Below are 23,528 nucleotides of genomic sequence, written 5' to 3'. Positions count from 1 at the left end.
TAGGTAGCTGGGGAAATACTTTATTTTTAAAATATCTATTCAACAACCTTATACCCCACTTAAATGGGGATAAATCCTTCTACACTATTCTGCAGGGAGCATATTTAGTCATACTTTTACAAGTTACCACTTAAGATGAGGCACTAGATCCCAACAGACAGCACTGAAAGGAACATCTTCTCAAGGCAAAATGGATTTCCCTGATCAACCTTAGGATTATTAGATTTAGGAGAGACTTTAAGTTTGTCAGAGACAAGGTAGTTCCTTCTTAACCTTACAGAAATGCAGAGAGGCATCTCTCAAACATTTATTGCATGTCAAATTTAATGGCGGAAGGGCAGTAAATACCTTCTCTTGTCAATCAACCTGCATAAACACTAGTATACTACCACTTAAGCAAATACTCTGCCTAGCCTCACTCAAGAGTTTCAGTTTACCAAAAAAAAGTTCAATTGCTTTTGCAATGTCCTAAACTACATAGCTCTGTGCAAATCAGTAAAGAAGGTACAGAAAATGAGGAGTCAGAAAGATAGCACAGGCTACAGACCAACAATCCTCCATGTAGTCAACTGGATCATCACAGTGTAGAACAGGGCTTTGAATGTTAAGAAAATGGTGGGTTTACCCTTTGAACAAGGTGAACTGCGAGTGGAGCACCAGCCCACATCAGGTAGTACCCAACCTTCATCACAAAAATTTCACAGCTTCATGCTTCTGATCACACTTAGCACCAAAGAGAGACTACGCTGCCACAAGACCCACATTTCAGACTCTGACCTCAGCACCTCTAACCAGAAAAGGTCAATACCTGGCCCTTTCTAAAGATGATAAAAGAGTTTTAGAAATTTATTCATGTCTTGAACTGCAACAAGCCCTCGCAGTGGACCATTATGATTTCTGAAGTCAACAGAACAATGAGCAAAGGGTCCTCCTTGTTATATTATGGCCCCAGTAGCCTCTTCACATGCAGCATCCTCCTGTTCCATTTATTATTTCAAAACTGTGAGACAGTTTAACCTGTATAGCAAGCACTGCTACATCTAGAAAAAAAAAAAAAAACCAACACAATTTCAGAGCTAAACAAAAGAGCACTAACTTTCAGGGACCTACAAAGCTTGTTACTTTACAGTGAAAATTCACAGATGAGCTGTTCCTCTATATTTTTCAAGTATAAAAAATTTCACAAAGTAAAATCTGGCAGAAAGTTCTCTGCTAGCCACTATACAGCCTTCCACAGCAGAAGTGCTGAATATGAGCTTTTCTTTTCTCATCTGAAACTTTAATAGTTGATGCCATTTAAGGAGAAAAGAAGTAGCAATTAAGTACAGTATATTTATTAAACATTATTAACAGTACAACACAAGTCATGTTGTCAAGCAGAAGGACTCTTTGTAGTTTTTCCAGCCAATCATCAGTCAAAGAGCCTTATGTTGTTTCCTTTCAGGTTTTGAAACACTGAGTCATGGAAATATCAGCAGTGCACACTTCCTCAAAGTGGCAATCTTATAGGAAGTGTTTGTTTAGTCTTACATGACACACTGTTTTGTTTATGTACAAGGGATTCCGGTAAAAATAATTTTCAGTTAAGGAAAAAAGACGAGGACAACAGTTGCAATTATGGGAAGCCAAAATAAACCAATTTCAAATAGACATTTCAACAGTGCATTCATTAGCACAGATACGACTTTTTTTTCTTTTTACTGTGTGTTCCTTCCTTGCAACAGACACGAACGGAAGTAGCCAGGCATTGAGTTCTTTCAATTCAACAAACCACAAAAGAAACTAGAAACTGGACAAGAGGTAGCAGAGTAACAATTCCTCTTAACACTACTACCCACAATGGCAGAGTTCATATCATTGCTCCACAAATTCAGGATCTCAACGAGACACCTTATGGAAATGGCACATCATTGGCACTGTAGCCATATGAGGAAAACAGGTTCCTAAAAAGCCCAAGGGTTCACATTTTCAACATATGAAAGAAATGCCTCAAGCCAAATCCAAACATGACTAGAACAACACTACCCCTAATGGGGAAGCATTCAGTTCTGCAACATAATTACCCATCTAGCTAGATGTGGCTCTATGCAACCCCTCATTTCCCAACTGAACCACTTATACCAGCAGTAGAAAATGCCTTCGTTTACCTGAAGCTTCTTGGAAATAGAGGACAAGACCCAGCCATGCAATACTTCACATTAAGGCATTCAAACACCTCTAGGTTATACATGTTTTGCACAGCTTGAAATCTCCAAACTGCATCAGCCTCTCTACTAAGAAAGGCACACCACCATGGGTGTCCCACACTGATCTCACAGTGTGTTTGCACTGATTCTTCAGAGCATCGGTCCTACATTTTCTGAGACTTACACTGAGGCATACTTGTATAGCAGTGCCCCCATTCATGATGTGCCAACAAAGGTACTACAGAGAAGAAGATATCTTGCCAGACCAGGCACAGAATATCTGAAAGTCAGAGATCAGACAGAGCTTGGTCATGAAGCAAGTTTCTAAAGAACAGGACTGATCAATTCTCAAGCATGAAAAATACAAGCAAACCAAGACGGGAAATGACCTATCCCTTTGTCCTCAAATAACTTATCACTTAACCCATTAAAAGATTCAGCGTATCAGACACAGAGAAACCTACAAGATACTAGCAAATGGGAACTGCTAACATACAAATTTACTCTTGGAAATAACCGGAGGGACACTACTTTGTTTTTTTTTTGTCAATGTTCATTACCTCCTTTCAAATTCACTCACAGGATTTTTTGCAGGGAGTCTACAAGATTCAATATACAATTTCGTCAAGATTAGGATTGCTTTGCAGGGCTTGTAAGATTAGAAATACTCCCTCAACTCATCAGAGCAATCCTGCCACTTCTAATTGTCTGACCAAGTTCATGAAAGACAGTCAGCGGCAGAAAGGTATTCAACTTTCAAAAGCAAATCTCAGAAACTCACGCTCCTGCCACCAAAGCTGGTGGCTCTGCCTTCAGACACTTTCTAGTGAAAAGAAGGAAAGCACTCGCTTTTGTGCGTACTTGTTACCGCCCTCTGCCGAGGTACAGCAGAAAACCTGGGTACTGCAGTGCTCCAGAAGGCGCCTGGCATCATTCTTGCAGTTCATTGAGTAAAGGCCTTCTGCTTGGAAGGTAGAAATGAAGCACCGGTGTACCAGTGAGGCACACAACTTTTCCTACCTACTATCCACGCTAAAAGGGAGCGGGAATCCCGGCTGCAGTACTGCACGTTAATCAAATGCTTAGTTCTCATGAGGGCTCCGATAACTGAAGCCAGCAGCAGGATTAACTTCAATCCATGATTTAATGGGATTAATCTCAAGTCTTTTGCTGCCATTAATATCTTTGATCTCTTCTACCACTCAAAGAATTTCCCACACTCCAGTGACATCAGTCATTTGGGTATAATAACATCACTGTTTGTTGTAAAAAATACCCAAGAGTCATCATCCTCCATCATGAGAGATGTATTCTTACTCCTTTCACTGAAAATCGCCAGATAGGAACAACCTGCAATAGCATCACCTGCATGCTGCCTGAATCGCTCCTTTGCAGAAAGACTTCTTCCCCCCCCCCCCTTCAAAAGAGACAAAAACCAAGTCTGGCGACACTTTATAGTCTTACTAAATCTATTTTCTGCATGTATAAAATAATACAGAATCAACATACGATTTTTTAGTTTATGTTATGAAATTTTACTTCTTAAAATCTACTATGACTAAACCACCTGCTAGCCAGTTAAGAAGGAAATGATCCTAGTAATGGTCTCATTGAAATGCTAATGCCACTACCCAAATAATGAGATTTCCTAGCAAACTCAACTCTCAGTTTTATCTAACATGACAACTGGTGGTTGCAAATCTGCTTTCACGTGCACGGACATGCAAGAGAAGAGATCTTTCAAGATCTCTGCGTTAATAGGCAGCTACCAGCCCAACAACTCCCTCAGTACCCATCACTGGGAGTCCAGCGCTAAACTTCTCTACTTCCCCTTAAGCTCCCGGCCACCATGCCTCATCGATGGGAGGCAAACCGCTCACTCCGCTTACTCTGCGTTTGCCACTGTTACAGAAACGAGGGATTTTCCCTCCCAGCCGGCACGCTCTGAGCTCTACCAGGGAGAGTTTAATCTGCACGGCGACATCTGTCGCTTACTTTCTAATAATGTGGTTTGGAACACAATCAACAGCAACGCGACTCGGAGGAAGCCGTGGAGCAGCACCCTCAGCCCGTCCCGCTCGCTGAGGGAAGGGGCTGAGGCACACGCTCCTTCCCACAGCCGCTTTTTGGCCGGTTTCGCACCGGCTCTGCCAGCGACATAAAGTACTGAGACTCGGTGACCGCCTCCAAACTTTTAGCGCGTTGCTTAGCGACTAAAAGGAAAAAAATAATTCAAAAAATCTCGAAATCCGCCTAATATCCTGCGCCGCCCGGACTCCCGTCGGCGCCGCTCGCCCGCCGGACGCGCCCCGCGCTGCCGGCCTGTCACCGCAGCACCCGGCCGCCTCACAGGAACCAGCCCCGCACCGCCGACCCCGCGGGCACCGCCCGCCCTCCGCCACCCTCAACCGCTGCCCCGGCGGGACGCGCGGCTCAGGGGAGCGCAACAGAGCGTCCGGCCGCGGGTGCCTCGCCGCACCGGCTCTGCCCAGCGCGGCCCACTCCAGAGGGGGCTCCCCGCGCTGCCAGGCGCCCATACCCCTCGCCCTCACCTATTTTAATTCTGACGCTCTGGAAGACCCGCAGCCCCTCTTCCTCCACCGCCATGGTGGTGGTGGTGGTGGTGCCGCCGCGCCTGGCGATCGGCAGCGCTCGAACCCCGCCGCCGCGGAGATGCACAGGCTGGGCCGGGGAGGAGGAGACAGACGAGCTGCTCCGCCGCGATGGGAAGGAGAAAAGGCGGGCGAGCGGAGACCTCGGAACGCGCAGCGAGCCGGCTGCCGCGACCGTGCAGCCCAGCGAAGCGCTGCACAGCACCCACCTCTCCCCCCTTGACGCTGGCAGCTCCCGCCCTCGCCCCGCCGCCACCCCCTCATTGGCCAGCGGGGCAGCCGGCCGCGGCGCTCATTGGTCCGCTGCCCGCCAGGGGTAGTGGGAGGGGGGAGCGGGGTGCCAGGGAGATGAGGCGGGGAGGAGGGGGGGGTTGCTGCGGTGCTTTGCAACAGCTGGAGCGCGCCTCGCGCCGGCCGCCCGCCCGCCCAGCTGTGGAGCGCGCGCCGCGCCTCGGTCGCCCCCTCAGGCTGTGCGGGGCGGCCGCTCCCATCGCCGCCCTCTGCCCTGTCCCGCCACCGTTAGGGCAAGGCGGCGGCTGTGAGAGGCAGCCCCCGACCCGCCGGGACGGCCGCGGGGCAGCGGCGGGAGGCGGGCTGACCAACTGTACTGCACTGCCGGTGTACGGCGCCCTCCGGCCCACCGACGGGGAGCAGCCGCGGGGCCTGTGCGTCTTGGCGAAAGGGAGGGAGCAAGGAATGTGCAAGTCCTGTTTCCCACAGAGCCATAAAGAAAGGGCACTTGCGATGCCCCAGGATGAAACCCATTCATTAGTGGGGAAAAGAAGTACCGTGGTAAATACGCAAACCTGTCTGGGCGCTGGGAGCAGGCCAGTCTGTCTCCTGGCTCCATTAGATCAGTGGCAAAGCTCGCTCTACCTGATGGCATGGGAAGAGCAGCGAATTCAGATTTCAGTCTTGCATGATTATAAGTTAAACGGCAAGAAATAGGACCTGTGTCAGCATTCAGCGCCAAGCTTTGGGTCTTGTAAAGTCAGTAATTGAAATACTCCTTCCCTGGAGGTCTGGCAAGAGCAGAACACAAAGTTCAATAGTAGCCTACAGATTACTTCATAAAGCAAAAAATCAGATTACCTTTGGTGCAGACAGTCACAACCCCCCCGAGGGGGCTTGGACCATCCCTATGCAGAACAGCCCAGGCACATCACAGTCCAGCATGGCCGAGAAGCACAACAAAATGTCCCTTCTCAAGCCTGCAGCTGAAAGAAAATAAAAAAGAAAAAAAAAGTGAAAAAAAAACCCTTAGAATCCAATGCTTTCCCGCTTCAGCTATAATTTCTGAAGTACGGGGTACACCAAGAACAAGCTGTACATATATTAAGAAGCAAGTATTAAAGGACAGCAAGAAATCACAAGGCAAATACTAAGTCAGTCACATGCAGCATGAAGTCTGTACGTAAAATGTTGTCCAGGCTAGCCAAAGGAAAATAGCTGGCAGTCCATCATTGCTTGAATCATGACAGGTACAACACAAAACTAATTCCTTTTATTTAAGAAAAGAAGTGAGACATTGAAATATATAAGAGCAAATGAAAACTCAGGAAGGAGATACTTGGGAAGTCAGGAAAGCCTGGGGCATCTGGGTTTTCCAACACAGGTATGGGCCTAAATCTGAAGGAAACTGGCAAGCTTGCAGGCAAAAAAGGAAGCAGTGAGTTATCTTAAGGAGCTGCATTACTGTGTTCTCCTTGTCTGCATAGCCAAGTGACATATGTAATTTGATAAAAGTACTTCTATAGCACAAGACTCTGAAGCGATTTTATAAAGCCTAGGCTTCCATTTACCAGCATCCATGCCATAATTCCATCCTCCTCACTATGACATGCCCAGTGTCCTCTGTAGCCTTATTGCTTTATCCTCGTTCCACCTACTGTGTGTCATCTCTTCTCCATAATGCTCCCAGCTCACTGCAATACTTCAGCCCCTCTGCCCGCTGGTCATTTGCATCCCCTGTGATACCTTCAGTGCTCCCTGTTCCTGTTTTGAAACTCTGTACATGCTCACAAATACAAAAGGAATATACAATGGTTGTTGCTTGTGCTACTTCGGCACACAATACACCTTGGACATACTTGCACAAAATAAATACAGGCCCACCGAGTCACATCACTGAAGAAGAATGGCAAACAACTGTTATACACAATGCAGTACACAGGCAGAAACAACAGCCACAAGCAAGTGGGTAAAGTTTAGCTATAAGCAAAGGACAATGGGTACTATTGTTGGGATCCCTACAAGTTGACCCCAAATGAGCTCACAAATCTTTTTTAAAACATGTTATCTTTGTACCTGTGATTCAGTGACCAAAGAAACTTCTACACACTGATGCTGGGAACTGATAAATCTTCCCCAACAGCAACAGGGAGAAACCTGCTTCCATGCTCTAAACATAGACATCTCAGATAAAATACTGTACTTCTCTTTGTTTCCTGTGTTTGCCTTTGGTACATAAAGACTTCAGTTGACCTCATTTCCCCCTCTGAAGCTTTTCTCATCTGCAGAAAGTTGACCCCAACATATTAATTAAAAAACAAAATCAATTTATCACTTCGCTTCCCAACATTTGCAGCTGTAAGAGTTACTCTCAGCAGATGCACAGACTGTGCTTCCCAATCTGCAGTTGTGTTCTTCTCACACAGCCATGGCACTTCTATTTCCTTTATGCCCATGAAACAAAACAAGGCATCTACCTATAACCCAGTTGTGGAGACAGTGTTCTCACAGGAGAATGGATAATTGGTACATAAACTCTGAATAATCCTGAAAGATACAGCAAGGCCATGAGAGGCCCGAGGAAGCTTAAACAAGCAAGATAAGAAGAAGCTGTAATTCACTGAGTTATGAGAACTGTGGGCTGTTGGCAAGCTTTCGAGGTCTAGTTCTCACACCTGTGCTTAACCAATTGTGTGTTAGATGCTAAGGGTCTTCAAGACATGTATCCAATCATAATATGCCAAATCACTGTAAGTGCCTGTAAGAAACGGTATATAAGGAGTTAAAGCTTTGTAATGAATTGGCAATTGCTGATCACATTGATTGTCTCTGCGTTGTCCGTGACTCCCGCGTCAACACCCAGCTGTTGTACACTGTCATGATTCCCACTTGTATATTATGAAAAACAAGAGACCCATGAGCTGTGATGCTTTAAAATCCTTTGCCCAGGATCATAAGCAACCTGAGCAGAAAGAATCCCAGTCCAAAGGTGTGACTGGGGCACGCTGGCATGCTGGGCAGCTTTAGGAGTACATGCTTACACACCACCATACTTCTAGACTGTTTTTCAGGATGACCAAGCTTTACCAAGAGCATGGATATGTCCAGGAAGGCTGTGGCAAAATTCAACCATAAACCCAGCCTTTCCTTTAAAATGTACTTAATCATCACCAACTTCTGTACTTAAGTATAAAAGAAACTACCAAGATACCTATGGAACTGAGATTAGCAACAATCAGAGCAGACCAATGTTAAGAATAAAACCCCAAAACAGAAAAAAGACAACCAAACAAAACCAAACCTAGTAACTAAAAAAAAAACAAAATGAAACAAAAAAAAACCAAGAACCCTTATAGCAAGGAAAAAAGAAAGGGAAAAAAAAAAAAAAAAAGCTGCCTCCTTCTTACACTCTGCCACAGAATAAATCGATCTTCCTCACATGAGAATCTGCAAATAGTTACTTGCAGCTCACTGTGCTTCCCAGCTACTCTGCTGGTTTCCCACCAGCCCTGCTCTGCTGAAGCTCTTTGACAGTGCTTTCATGTATCAGTGTGCCAGTTTATTTTCTGTTGCCTCTTGTTTTCTTGACATAAGACTAATAGCTTTTTGCTTCCTCTCTAATAAACATCTGTCTCCAAATCGACATGCCATGCAGTCCACCAATGTAAATGAAAGCAATGTTTCAAAACTCACATGAATATGTATTTTAAAGATGTTAAATGCATAATAAGAAACAGCCACAGAACTGTGCATAGCTTTTTCAATATCTCTATTGTTGAAACTAAACCTCAGTAGCAGCGTATCGCATGGGTGTGCATGTACTATAGATAACATGTGCAGGCAACATGAGGGTTGCAGCTGCTAGCAGTCTGATCAAAAAATCTAGGCAAAGTAAAATGCTGCTTTTTAAGATGTGGATGCGTCTGTTAATGACAATATCTTTTCCAACTTTCTTCATCCAAGCCATATGGGTTTATATTATCAGCTCTTCAGAGGATTCTTGGGTCTAAATTAGACTACAAAGAAGGTCATTTTCTGTGACTCATTTGTGCCAAGCAAGGAAATAATTTCCTCTCTTGATCTACATGATAGCTTTCTCTCGGGAGGAAACAGAATATAAGAAGCTTTCTAATCTCCTTTTGCATTATGCAAGAAACTAACAAAATATGAACCTACTATCCCCTGGGTAGCATGAAGCTGCTGCCTATATTTATGTGAAGGAACAACATAGTTAAGACAAATCTGAGGAAATATCACTGTGACACAAAGCAAGACTATGATCTGATGACTGGGCAAGATACTGTGATTGAGTTTTAGGAAGACATAGATAATTGCAAATAACAATATTTATACGAGGCTCAAAGGCAGCTACTATCCATATAGAGATGCTGTATGATATCATTACTCTGACCATAGTGACCCAATAAACATTTTTCCCTGGCAAAGTGAGTGGAGAAGCAAAAATGTCTTCAGTAGTGCCTCTGAATCTTATGCCCTGACTAAGTGGTAAATTCAGCCCATGCAGTGATACCTTTCACAGTAATATAGTAAAAGGAGGGGTGGGCAAGTGGCTGCTCTGAAGTCTTAGAACTACAACTGGCCAGGAAAAGGCTGCAGGTCTTTCCCCAGCCTCCATGCAGTGAGGTATGGCAGAAATAATCTGTGTAAGTAGGAAATTGAAGAATGAGTCTGTGATTACCTTGTGTCTCCAAAGACTAAGAGCTTGCATCTGATGTAGCTACCGAGGAATGAACAAACTAATGAAATTGCTTGTATGATGAGTCTGGCAGGAAAACACTTTGGCCATTACATTACATGAGAGAAGGAAAGAAAGAGAACGATGACAAGAAGAAGGTTTTAATTAGCAAAATGTCAGCAACAGTAACAAGAAGGCACAGATTTCACAAAAAATTAATTGAAGTTTAATTGAAGAAGAAATATGGGAAAGAGTGGACACTACTGAGATGGTGGTTGCTGAACTCCGTGTGCAAGTACCAATATAATATACATGTACAGTGCACTCACACACCGGATAAAAATAGATCTGTGCAACAGAAACAGGAAAACTGGGGATTGCTCTGCAGTTACTACACTGAAACAAAGCAAAGATCTCCACTGCGACCCCAGAGTACAGGCAGAAAAGCATGTCTACTTTCTTACTGCTTGCCTTTTCAGAACATCTCACATTTTTGCCGGTTGTCGCTGGAACTCTGGGCCAGGAAGAGGCCAGAATGGGGAAAAGAAAAATGGCTTTAATTACAGGAAAAAGCGGCCAGTGAGAACTGGCTGTTACAATAGCTGAGACAATACAATTAATTTTCTTGTTGTATGTTTTTTTAATCTTTGTTAAAAAGAAATAAGAAAGAACACTTTGCTCTCTTAATTCTTGTTCATCATTTCTAAAAATCTGCCCACCTAGCATCCTCCTAAATTATGTAACTTTGTTAAAATCCAAGTCATTTCAGCAGCAAGCACAGAACATTCAGGAAGTTTACCAACATGAAATACCTTCAGGCTAAACTCATAGAAGCATTGTGTTCTGGGTCCTATCTGCTTTACTTGAGCCTATAAACTTTGCTTTCCTCTTAAGGAACAAATCCCTTTATCCTCCCATAAAAGATTATAATGTAATAAAACTGCATTAAGATCTTACATGGAAAAAAAGAAAAACAAACCCAAAACAAAACCAGTGATTATGTACAAGAACAAAATGTGGTGAATTTTACTGCAGTTTGATAAGTATTCATCCATCCTCATCTCTCCCACATCAGGCTTCTGTGGAACTGCTGTAACCAAGTGAAAACAGCAAATAATCTTGAGAAACAAAAATGGAGCAGCAGTGGGACTTTTTACTTTTTTTTAAATACTGGTTACTGCTGTTTACAATAAATACATGGTTATGCAAGCAGGCATATAAACACCCGTATATCACAAGTAACTGCATATTGGCAGCCATAATCATCTTCATATCTTCTTTGCTTTTATGTCATCAGCTCATCTGCAGTCTTCTCTGTTCCTTACGAGAATTAATTTGACAACACAGGGCTCCATCCTTGCTCTCCAGCTTCAAGGCAAAGCCACAACCCCCCTCAGTTTAGCAGCACAAATAGTATCTCTTCTGGTGAGACTGCAAGGAGAGCTCTTACCCCATCTTCTCCTTCATATCCCCCCCCCAGATGGGGGCGTGCAGGCCCCCAGAGGGAAGTCTCTAGGATTATCCTACCAACATTTACCCAAACCCACCCATAAAACAAACACTTTTCTGCCCCTGAGATATGTCCCAGATTTGTGCTATAAGCAAGATGTATATGACAGATGCTATAAAGTTTACATTGACTTTTGGAAGCTTTGGGAATAATTAATCCACAGCCAGTGCTGTGAGTGACACAGCTATCCCATATGCAGCTATAAACCCTGACGAGGCTTTTCCATGTAGTCACGCATTTACTATGGGTCAGATCCTGTGGTCTTCCATTTGCTCAAAAATCCCATTGAAGCCAGTGCTGGCGGGTCAGCTTGCAAATGCCACCCTCTCTCTGCATGGTGAATAGCTCCCATTGAACCCACGGGCATTACTCATGTGTTTGAGTGACGACTAATGAGAGCAAAAGGAACTAAATCTGGTCCTTACTAGGGACTGCTAATCTGAAATAAACCCTCCCTCCGTCAGTAGTACCACTTAGGCAGAGATGCCTCTCTGCCAGTGAGATGCTACCTAGAAAAGGCAATGTGCACAATTTGGCACGATAGTTTTAGCATGTAATTCTTTAAAGCATGTGGGGGTTTTTGATTATCCAGGCATGACTGCATGAAGGAGCTCTCTCCCATCACAGTACACGAGCAAAGATAATCTTATACCATGAAACACAATTAGCCAGATGGTTATTTGGAGGTTTTTGGAATAGAAGCAGTATCTCTGATCTGAGAGATTAAAAAAAAAAAAATAAAAAAAATCAAAGCTGATTTAAAAAAAAAATCATACCACACTTGATTCCCAAGTATTTAATTACATATTATCATGGGTAACTACTAATTGGCTCCAATTATGCAGTCTTATTTTATTGCTGTTGGAAATACATTTATAGCTACTATATAATGTGTATATTTAAGTCAATATCTGAATAAACAGTCTGGAAAACACATCATTTGTACCCAGATTTGGTGACTCGTGTGATTATCATCTGCCACCTGCTGGAAATAGCTGTGATATCTCAACTAAGTTCCACAGATGGAAGGTCTGGTCACTCATCGAACAAGCAGAAATGTCAAAAAGCAAAATATGCTTCTTGTACACAGAAACTTACTCCTCTTGCACCCAATGCACTAGGAAAGTTTACCTTGCACGTGGGGGTATTTCCATGAGTTTTTGACAGCCCACTGGAAAGGGCACGATTGCAGGTCCCTACATGCCATCCCCATAAAGGAGCTCTTCCTCTACACAGTATAGTCTAGCACTGTATTTGAACCTCATTTGAAGAGCTTGACCATTCTGGCTTCATGGTGGCCCATAAAACCCTCGAGAAGAACAAAACCTGCCTGTCCAAGACATCTGCTCTCACTCAAAAAGAAGGGAGAGGGTTTGGATGAGGTATTCCTGAGAGTGCCAGAACCTTGCAACTTGCTGCCTCTGTGCCAGTAAACCAAAGTAAGTAATGCAAGTAAGCCAGAGGGTAAATCCAAAGGCAAGCAGTGCAAGACTTGCCTTCCTCTCTTGCTTGTGTGGAACAGGCTGAATGGTAGCAGGATGCACAGGTAAGACTAGCAGTACTTGTCAGTGTGATGGCTTCTTGTGTCTGACTGGCCCATGACAGGACTAATTGTACTGGTGTAATTTTGCAGTTGGCAGGTATCCCCAAGCCAGTGGGGAGAGAGAGACACGTACAACTAGATTAGTGCTTCAGACCTTTTTTCTCCCCCAAAATCATACCCATGCCCTTAAGCAGATGACTTCTGTGTGCTCAACAGGTTTAGAACAGCAGAGGGTTTATGTTTAGATAGTGCTTGCATTCAGAAAAACAGTGCCTTTCTCTGAGTACCTTTTAAAGGAGGAGACTCAAAAATGAAGATGGGATACAAATGATTTTTGAAGGTTATCCAGGTCTGTGGGATGGAGTAGAGAAAGATGATAGATAAAAGGAAAATACACATCCAAGGACCTAATAAAACTGTAACTAATTCCTCATTTTCTCCACTAACTTGTTTTAGCCATTATAAAGCAATCAGATATTTATAGCAATAAGAATTAATACAAGCCCTGAAAGTAATGTCATAAATCTAAAACGCTAAGCAGCACATTAGCAAGAATTAATACTGGCACCTGCTATCACATGCCTCCCACACAGTGAAAGGGCCAGGCCTGCCTGAGGTGTGCACACAGAGGCACGTGTATCTTACTGCAGTGTACAGCATTCACATGAGCAGTATCACAGTCCATTCCTGTAACACATGTGCACCACCTACAAACACACAAAACAATGCTTCTCTTGGCATCTGCTCTTAGCCAAAAAACTTTACTGCTTCACTGTGCTTTTTCAGTTTTTAGGAGGTTGCTATACTTCAGGCCCCTCCAAGTTTTCTCCTCTGTGCTGCTTGTAGGAGGCTACCACCTCTCTTCCAGCAATGTAGACCTTTTCTGCACTGGCAAATTGCCCTCATTCCAGCCACAAATTTAGCTATGCCTCATGCTGACAAGTAGGCAGAAGTTTGCTCTCGTAAAGCCAGACACGGGAAAGACTCACAAAGTAGAATGCTGCCAGACAAAGACTCAGCAATACCCCCAGCCTGCACACAGCGGACACCTTATCATCTTTGCTGCAGCCACTGCTGTAGTGATCATTGTGTCCAGGAGAACACATAGCTGAATGCAGATGCTCACCTTGGAGCAGATAGGCCTCCTGGGCCGATTCACCCAGCCCTCTGTGCCAGGACATGCTGGTCTCTGGCTACAGACAGGCTTTTCAGCAGTTACAGGACCTTCTGGGGTTACCTTGAAAGTGCTCCCCTCCTCAGGCGAAGGCGGGGGACAGGGCCCTGGCCTCTTCTCTGTGTACACACTCCTAGCACCCACACTGTAAGACCAGTTTTCCTCAGAAAGCTAAGGACTACTGCATAAGCAAACAGACCTCGATGCAGAAGCTCAGTCAGGCGACCGAGAGTCCTCTCCTCTCCCTCTGTACCCTCCTCCCACATTAAAACCACTGAGGAAAAACAGTTATCAGCACTAATCTACTTGGCTTTTTGCTGTAGATCAAGGAAATCCTGGATCTTACCAAACATTGTCCAAAAGATTTTAAATTGTGTATGTAGATAGATGTATAGATAAATAAAACTCCTTATAATTATGGCAATGTTTTCCCTTCCTCTTCCTCTCTTCCCACCCCCTTTCCCTTCCCTCAATTTCTCAGACAATAAGTGGGAAACAACCTTTTTTTTTTTTCCCCAGCCAAAAATTAATTCCCACTCAAAGATTCCAAAAAGGGTCAAGTCTAAAGGAAGCATCTGGTAAATCTGCTTTTGTATTGCAGTGGGAGCCATAGCCCTCACGTCCCCTTCCCTTTGCACCACTCAGCGCAGCAAGCACTCATGCCACACTGGGAAAAGTTTGCTCCACTGCACACGTATGCACAAAGCCAGAGCCTGCCTGAATGCAGGCAGCCCTTAGATGGAAGCAGCTAGGTATGCTGCATGCACAGGGAGAGCCAGTCCCACTCACCCCAGCAGGTTTTCCAGTTGCTTTTTTTATCCCCCTGACTACAGATGGACTCTTCAGCTACTCAGTGGGGTGGTTTGCTGGTGAGTTACATGATAAGGGTGTGTGCTTGCAGGGTCAAAGTCACAGCATTGGAGCCTATCATGTATCATACCGAACTGACCAAAACAAAATCGGCTTCTCACAGCATCTCCAATTGCCCATGCAGGGACAGGCAGTGAATGATGGGAGACTGGGCCTGATCCTCAAACACACCCGCAAGCAGCTTCAGTCCTGTAGTTCACCCTGTGCATGCGCTCAAAGTCAGTCAGAGGAAAACACTTCATAAAATAAAGCAAGAAATTGCCGTAACTTCAAAATAACCAGGAAAGTTGTCAACAAAAAAGAGGACTTACTTTCCTTGTCACACATACAGAGGTCCCTTAAAGCTTTAGGACATGTACACCCAGCCTCTTATATTTTCTTACTGTATATATATACAAAGTTCTCAGCAAAAGCAAACCATGGAAAAGGTACTTCTGGTCACAGTGAGCAACAGTACCTCCAAAGACATTGATCTATATTAGGTGTGCAGTGGGAGAAGAAACATATTCTCTGACTTACTCCATAACTGGGCTGTAAGCACAAGCAGCTGCTGTAGCTGGCACCTCCTAAGCCATCCCAAGCTCTTCTGGCAGACAGTGGGAGAGGAAAGGGCAGCAACTCACTAACCTTGCAACATAGTTCAAGGGGGAAGTAACCCAAGATTCAAATTCCTATTGGCAATACCACCCACAGAGCTTCCAGCCTTATATATTATACATATAGGTTTTCTTAAAAATCAGACCAAAAGCAAAAAGAGACTAAAAAACATACCCAGAAATCTACATGAGCCATAGGGTAGTTAAGACCTCAGAAAAGCAGCTCAGCACACTCCAAGATTGCCATATTAGAAAAGTAAATTGGTATTTATTACTAATAACCTTGGTTTTATGCTGCAGAAAACACAATTCTCTTTGCTTTATGTGAAAACTGAACGTAGACATGTATACATTGGAAAGTGGATGTATAGTGGAAAATGCATTTTTTTCCAAAATCATCTGATGTTCATTATCTGCATATTCCTCATTCCTTTATCAGCAGGTAATACCTTTTGCTATGAAGAAATTACATGCAAGTTTTTCTGCACGTAACATGGAAATTCCCATGGCTGTCACTTCATGAAATTGCATACAGAATAAAAGTTTCATAAATATCTGCTTTATCTTGCAGAGGTAGTAGGTCCAGTCCCCTAACTTGTTAAGGATACTTCACAAGGCTGCTTTGACTAAACAGTGAAATGCCACTCTGAAGAGCCCCTGTTGTAGCTGTAAGCTTAGGCTGTGAAATTAGGAGAGGTAGGGCCTACTGTTCCTGTCTTCCAGCATCATCTTCTATCAGAAAGGACCTGCTGGACCTTAGGTAGCTCAACACAAAGACAGCCAATTTTGAAACTGTTGAGTTCTGCTTTTCTTACCACAAAACAAAACAAAAAACCACAGAAACAACAAAAACCCACCCAAAACCCATCTGAGAATGAATGCATATCTGGTCCACAGTTTCTAAGGGCAGAGAGAGAACAGGCAACCACAGAGGAAGTTTAAAGCCACTTCCTTTCTGTCACAAACTTTAATTGAGAAGCAGTTTGGCCATGTTTCCATCAATATAAGAGGCTACGTTTTCCTTATATTTTCAGGACTTCATCAAAATCAACGAAATCATAATGAAAATAGTGCCCTTTGGATCTGTCCATAACAGATCATTACACGTGTAGCATTTAAAGGACTGAGGCCAAGACACTGCCAAGCAAATGAGGGACAAGCATTTCTATTTGTTCAGGAGCAAAATATAATTGTATTATGTGCCTAGTTAGATTTTACATATATTTGAAGAAATGCATTTCAGCTCTTTTTTATGTTTACTGACATTTTCCACATCTTCCTGTTACATTAACAGAAAAATAGTAAGAACCCAAGCAGCTGAAGAGACACTTTCAATTGCTTCCATCATGCGTCTGAAAATCAGAGTACTTGCCTTACAGTTCAGAGTTAGCACATATCAAGGTTTTAAATTTATCTGCTTTTGTTGTTTAAGTAAGTGCCATTTCACAGCAACTAGAATAAAAATCACAACCCCTATATCCAACTGCATGTTGCTACTGAAATGCAAAAGTTAACCAAGATAAAGATTCAAGAGTGCAGTGGCTCTGATTCTGTGTTGGGTAGATGTGACAGTGTGTTGCTGTTCTCCTGCACCCAGAGGAGATGCTGTATAAGAACAACCTAGACAAACAGCCTTGTGCTAAAATGGAATATCCCCTGGTACATCCTCATACAGACCCTTTCTGGCTAGTGAATTTTGGTACTGTCAGCCAAAGGTTCCTCCTTTACTTCCCAGTGCTTCTATACAGCATGTATTACCCTACCTATTTTAAAAAACCCATGACAGCTGCAAGCTGTAATTCAAGTCTTCTCCTTAGGAACTACAGGCCTTACCATGAAAATGTATGAGCCAAAAGCAGTGCTTTTCAGCAGACTGCCAGACCCTTCTTCAGGGTGCTCCATACCATGGGGACAGAAACATCAAATGAACTGTGCCACCTAAAGCCCAACTTTGGAGGAGGCCAAGCCACACTTAAATGAGCAGAAGCACCTTTTCCATTTTTGGGTGGGCCTGAGAAAACATGTTTGCCCATGCATCTCCTTGCCAAATATTGCCTACAAAGAAAGCAAGCCAAGGTGGCCCTGAGTGAGAACCAGTGGTCAGCATCATAAATAGTTGGCATTTGGAAATCTGTCTGACCTTTCTGTAATTGTTAGCAATCATATGGCATGCAGACAAAGAAAGGTGAAAAGGCTGTTAAAAACCAAAACTGTTTCACTATGAACACATTTGCTGTGGCTTTTGAAAAGTGCATATTTATCGATGAAAAAAAACCTGTTTGAAACAAGTTACTGCAGTGCAAAACATGACACATCCCACTGTGGTTTGCTCAGAGCATTACTGAGGCATACTGCTCAAGGCTTGGCAAATATAGCCCATTATACAGTTCTTTACGTATTTATGGTAGCGTGTAAAGCATTGCTCATAGAATCAAAGACTGGTTTGGGTTGGAATGGACCTTAAAGATCATCCAGTTCTAACCCCCCTACCATGGGCAGGGACACCTTCCACTAGACCAGGTTGCTCCAAGCCCCATCGAACCTGGCCTTGAACACTGCCAGGAATGGGGCAGCCACAGCTTCTCTGGGCAGCCTGTGCCTCTCCACTCTCATAGTAAAGAATTTCTTCCTTGTATCAAATCTGACTAATAACTTACACCACTGTCTTTCCTTCACCAGTGGGAGGTAGATCTGGCTAATGAAGTATAGTTGGTAATCTATTTTATATATGAATAAAATACTTTTTGGAATGCTGTGCTATAACATTCAGTTCCTGTTTGCTACTCGTTAAATGTATTGTTTGAAATGCTACCACCAGCTATTCATTCTTCTGAGCAGCGATGCCATGACAACCCCCACGTGACCAGCTGCAAACATACCACAAGTCTCCAGGGCTTTGCTATAGGAAAGGCTCAGACTGGTATTACTCATACATTTTTTTCCTCTTTTTCTTAAACCCCCCCCCCCAAAAGCCCATATTCAGAGGTGCTCTATTTTGTGCATCGAGCCTTCCAGCCAATTTTACCATGTGGCAACAAATATCGTCAGCTAAAATGGGACAAAGCAAAGTATGAAGAACACAAGAAAAGGGTAGGTACAGCTGTTTGATAAGGAGCGGAGGCCTTTATGAAAGAATAACCTTACCCCAAAACTCCTACAGCAGCTCTTTTCTCATTCTTAATAGTGTTGTGAAAGCTGCTGATCAGCAGCCAGGTACAAGAGACATGTTTTAAGAATAATCAGCAAATAACAGGCATAGCTTTTGTGTCCATTAGAGTTACCATAATGATGTTCACCAAATTTAGAAGTAAAATAGATTCAGTTAGTCACTGGCTTCAAATCAGTAATAAAGCAGTACTGCTCCCCTTGAAAATAGTGAATACCATCAGCGGTGATTCAACTGTATTGCTACCTTAGGAAGATTGTATCACAATATAATTAGCTTAAATACGAAGAAATAGTTCTTCATTATTTCCAGACCGGGTCTGTTTCATTAACTGTATAAAAATATCTTCCTTCCTTCCTTCCTTCCATTGTTCCTATAATTTGACTTGCAGGTGGCAAACAGTTAAAGATAAAGTAGAGAATTGAATTTGACATTTTTCTAACCAAATTGACAATATTGAAATAAATAAATAAATAAATTGCCTTCTGTCTGAATTAATCTCGAGAGGGTTACTAGTGTATATAGGCATGGATATTTAAACAGTGGCTCTTTTAAAGCAGGGAAATTATATTAGTGTAGCTGAAATACTCTGGGCATCCACTGTGCATACAGAACTCCCCTTTGTTCAGAAGACAGAGCACTTCATATATGCATGAAGGCATTCAGAAGCCAAGAACAGAGGTTAGATATCATCAAGATATATAGTGGAGAAATGTATTTATAGAGAACAAAATATTTCCCACAACTCAGCTGCTCTTGGATTAAACATGAGTGTGAATTTCTGAGTGAGAGCAAAGAGAAACTATCATACTGGGTAAAGGATGGCTTAGGAGGTACAGCATTTTGTTCCTTATTACAGGGTTCACACCCAGATCAAGCAGTGACTAACAAGGTCGCCAATGGCCAAAGAGCGGCCTTTTCAAGTGCCCCTGTGTTGACATGCTGGCGTGCTCCTAAATTCCCACACTAGTTGCCCAGAAATTCCAGCATGCCTTTGCTGGCATGAATTCAGGCTTGCTGCAGTGAATGCCAGCAACCAGAGGAGCAGTGCCCCTGGGCTGGGGCACCTGAAGGCAGCAGGCTGTCCTCAACACAGCCCCCTGCAGCACAGGCTTTTGCTCTGCCAAGAGAGACAGGGATTGCTCTGAGAAAATGTAAGGGCTTCTGCTTGGTGAGGTGCAGGCTTTCTATTGATGGAGCTCACAAAAAAAAATAAACCAGAGCAAGAGTGAAAGGGGGAAAATAAGGAGCAAGGAAGAAAAAAGGTAGCATTAAAAAAAGTAATAATAATAGGTACACTTCTTGGAGAGGACCATTATGAAGATGGCAAAGTTTGGGGATACATTATGATTTTCTCCACGATGCAAAGTACAAAAGCTGCCAGCATGTTCTTATGTACACAAGAGCAAACGCTTCCAGTCTGAATAATTTTGTCATTTTCTTAATGGAAGAAAGGAACAGGGAGAAAAAACAGATTTATATCTCCTCTCTGCAACATTCTACATAGAATGAAATATAAGAAAGCTCGAAAATCACCATGGCTCTGGAAAGTGCCACAACAGAGATTAGGATGGGTTAAAAAAATACCAGGTTTTACGTTTTACAGTTGTGCATGTAAAGACAAGACAGAAATTAATTATAACACTTTCCAGAAAATGAAATTATATTGATATAAATTCCACAGAAGAAATCTTGTTTCAAAACCCACATTATGTTGTTTCACTTTTGATACAGTTTGCATACCTATAAACTTACATCAGAGTTTGCATAGATACCATGTTCTTCCCACTGCTGTTTTCTACCGACTTATGCACTAACAATTCTCTTTTACAAATTGCATCTCTTCTTAAAGTTAGGTTTAAAAATAACTTAATAGCATCATAATTTAAAGCACCTGAAGAAGCAGAGGAGGTAGCAGCAAGACAAAGCCAAAATCACTAAAACCCTCAGAGATTTACCAAGTTTAGTTTTGTTACTCAGGAAAAATCAGCTACTTACCATGGGGGGGGGGGGCGTCTAGAAAGGATTAAGATGAGCATTCTTGTCTCCTGAAATCAAGTGGCCTGAGAGCAATTAGCCCCTCCTGGGATCCCACCTCCTCAGAAATAACTGCCACAAAAAAGCAGCTGAGTGTTCTCACAAAAAGCCAAACAGTTCAAGTGAATTTCAGACAAAGCTAGAAACTGCTCAGCATTGTCCCAGTCAATGGTGTAAATTGTTCATAGAATCATAGAATAGTTAGGGCTGGAAAGGACCTTAAGATCATCAAGTTCCAACCCCCTCACCCCCCCACCATGGGCAGGGACACCTCACACCAAACCATGTCACCCAAGGCTCTGTCCAACCTGGCCTTGAACACTGCCAGGGATGGAGCATTCACAACTTCCCTGGGCAACCCATTCCAGTGCCTCACCACCCTAACAGTAAAGAACTTCTTCCTTATATCCAGTCTAAACTTCCCCTGTTCAAGTTTTAACCCGTTACCGTTTGTCCTATCACTACAGTCACTAATGAAGAATCCTTATAGCCCCCTTCAGATACTGGAAGGCTGCTATGAGGTCTCCACGCAACCTTCTCTTCTCCAGGCTGAACAGCCCCAACTTTCTCAGCCTGTCTTCATATGGGAGGTGCTCCAGTCCCCTGATCATCCTCATGGCCCTCCTCTGGACTTGTTCCAACAGCTCCATGTTGAGGACACCAGGACTGTACACAATACTCCAAGTAAGGTCTCAGAGCAGAGCAGAGCAGAGCGGCAGGGATATAAAAAGCAAGGAACCTTTTATAAAAGCAAGGAACCTGTCCTGGTAGTATGTATGACAGGTCTGCCACCAGGTTTGCAAGCGTGGTCCTCCATCGCATAGCTGCTACAGAAAGATGTGGAAAACTCCTGCTGCACTCAGGCAGTGCTTTGGTCATGTCCTGTGAAGGGCTTGTGTTGGTGCTATACCTGCTGTTCTTGGCAGCCTCTTGGTTTCTAAATTGCAAGTATATCTTCTTTATATATCACTGAAAAATGGTTCTAAATAGCCTGAATCTGCCTGAGATGGAACAGTTCAAGTCTGAGGTATGACAGAGGGAGAATGTTTATCACATCTATTTTGGTGAAAAACAATAAATAAAAATCATGGTATCATTGTTTTAACTGATCCGCTCTCACTCCCTTCAATCTCCAGGATTAGAGAGAGTGGTCTCCCCTCTAAATCCTGTCTCACTCCAGTCTCCATTACCAGCTTTTCTTCCACGGGATATATTCAGTGCAAGACATCTCACAGATTATTTTTCCTTCTCATCCATTGCATGGCTATTTAGGCCAAGGTGGGGATAAATATTGTTGTGCCACTGCACTGTCAACTCAGTTAGAATAATCAGATTGACAATTTGCTTTTGATGATCATTCTAATGTACTAGCAAGAAGAGGCCTGGGAATGCTTTCAACACAAGAAGTCCTTTTTCAGCATTCTTATCTTTTTCTGGCAGCATCCTAAATGTGCACTTTGGAAAACCTGTCACAGTTTAGGAGTACCTAAGGTATTCTTACACCAGTCTTTTTATTCCTGATGGATGCCTAATAAAAACTTGCTGACTTACCTTAAACAGTCTTTCCTATATCATAACTTCAACATGGCTGTAAATGGACTGTATGTGGTTTTACTCTTCTCCAACAATACGAGCACTTTGAATCTCAAGCAGACTTTAGAACAATTGCCCTTAACATTTTCATTTTCCACTACTTTTCTTCTGCGCAAGTCTGGCTTTGCTGATACAATGAATCATATGTTTAATAGTGCTACTGGTGGCTAACAAAACAGATCACAAGAATGTAAAGATTTCCTGTAATGATATGCAAGGGTTTTTCCAATACAAAGGGGATAAACATTTCATTTCTGTTGCAGATCCAGACAGCATAACCATTAATGGACACAAACGCCCCTGCAATATACAGCCACCATCATCTGAAGTTAGGGAAAGATGAAGGTACAGTATTGTTTTTTAAACTGAGCACTAGCATGCTTACCTTCACATCTCCTCTCAAACAAAACAAAGAGGCAACTAGATGGTCACAATTTCAGGGCCTTTTTTTTCCCCTCAGTGCACTGACTGTTGCAACAGGACTACCAGGATCCATGAATAGCAGACTCCCAGCAGCATTAAATAACTTAATACTTATTGATGAAATGGGATTGCTTCAGATTAACAAGTGCTAAGGTGTTCAAATAGGCTCCTAAAGGGTACTTCCGTCCAATCATGAAAAGAAATCACAAATAATAAGAATAGCACAATCATCAAGATACACTCAGAGCAATGAACTGAATAATAGGATGTTAACATATTCAAAGCACAAGAAATAACAATGGGTAGCCTTGACTGGCAGTTATCCTTCAAAATCTTACTGCTCCCAAGAGGCAAATTTTATTAGAAGATGAGAGTGGAAAATAAATTGTTACCTGATTAACTCTACTCACTAAAAGGAAACAACAACAACAATTAAAAAAACCCAAACATGAGCACAGTAGAAAATATGTGCAGCGCAGCCCTGTCAAAGGCTTAATCTCCAAAGCAGTACCCCTCAGGCAATGGGAGTGTAGCCCATGTAAGGACTCAGAATTAATTTCCTTAAAATTGTTTATCATCTCACTGTGCCACATAATAATCCCCAGGCACCTTAAAATCACTTCATTAGCAAAACAATTCATTTCTCCTCTGTGCATAAAATCATATGCTATATTAGGATGTGGATTCAATTGCTCTTGTTAATTTTTTCCTATTTCTGCAAAAATAAAATTGACGAAGTTCCTCTGGAAATGAAACATTGCATAACCCCCCCACACACAGAGGTTAACAAAAAACCCACCAGCAGGAGCCCACTACTCTCAGGCATGTTCATCTGAACTAGAGAAGTGAGACTGTGATCCTAGGCCTAGTTCTCATCCTCCTCCTTCCCGT

General features: G+C 43.0%; 1 protein-coding gene across 3 annotated transcripts in view; it reads right to left on the bottom strand.

Moving 5' to 3' along the window:
* RASA3 (RAS p21 protein activator 3) overlaps positions 1-23,528 on the bottom strand; it is a 172,886-nt gene that overhangs the window by 124,942 nt on the left and 24,416 nt on the right. The window contains exon 2 of one of the 3 annotated variants that reach the window (XM_061377712.1): positions 5,891-6,009. Coding sequence is in view for 2 of the 3 variants with exons in the window: in XM_061377710.1 (XP_061233694.1) it covers positions 4,739-4,793 (55 nt within the window). In the remaining variant the exon portion in view is untranslated. Of the gene's footprint in view, positions 1-3,978; positions 4,001-4,738; positions 4,966-5,890; positions 6,010-23,528 lie in introns of those variants that run through there. The other 2 variants (XM_061377710.1, XM_061377711.1) reach the window with 2 other exon arrangements.

Source organism: Neopsephotus bourkii, unplaced genomic scaffold (genome assembly GCF_033783945.1).
Source record: "Neopsephotus bourkii isolate Nb327-2 ecotype Australia unplaced genomic scaffold, CSIRO-AGI_Nbou_v1 NB_1760, whole genome shotgun sequence".
Taxonomy (NCBI): Eukaryota; Metazoa; Chordata; class Aves; order Psittaciformes; family Psittacidae; genus Neopsephotus; species Neopsephotus bourkii.
This window is presented reverse-complemented; position numbering and strand designations above follow the sequence as displayed.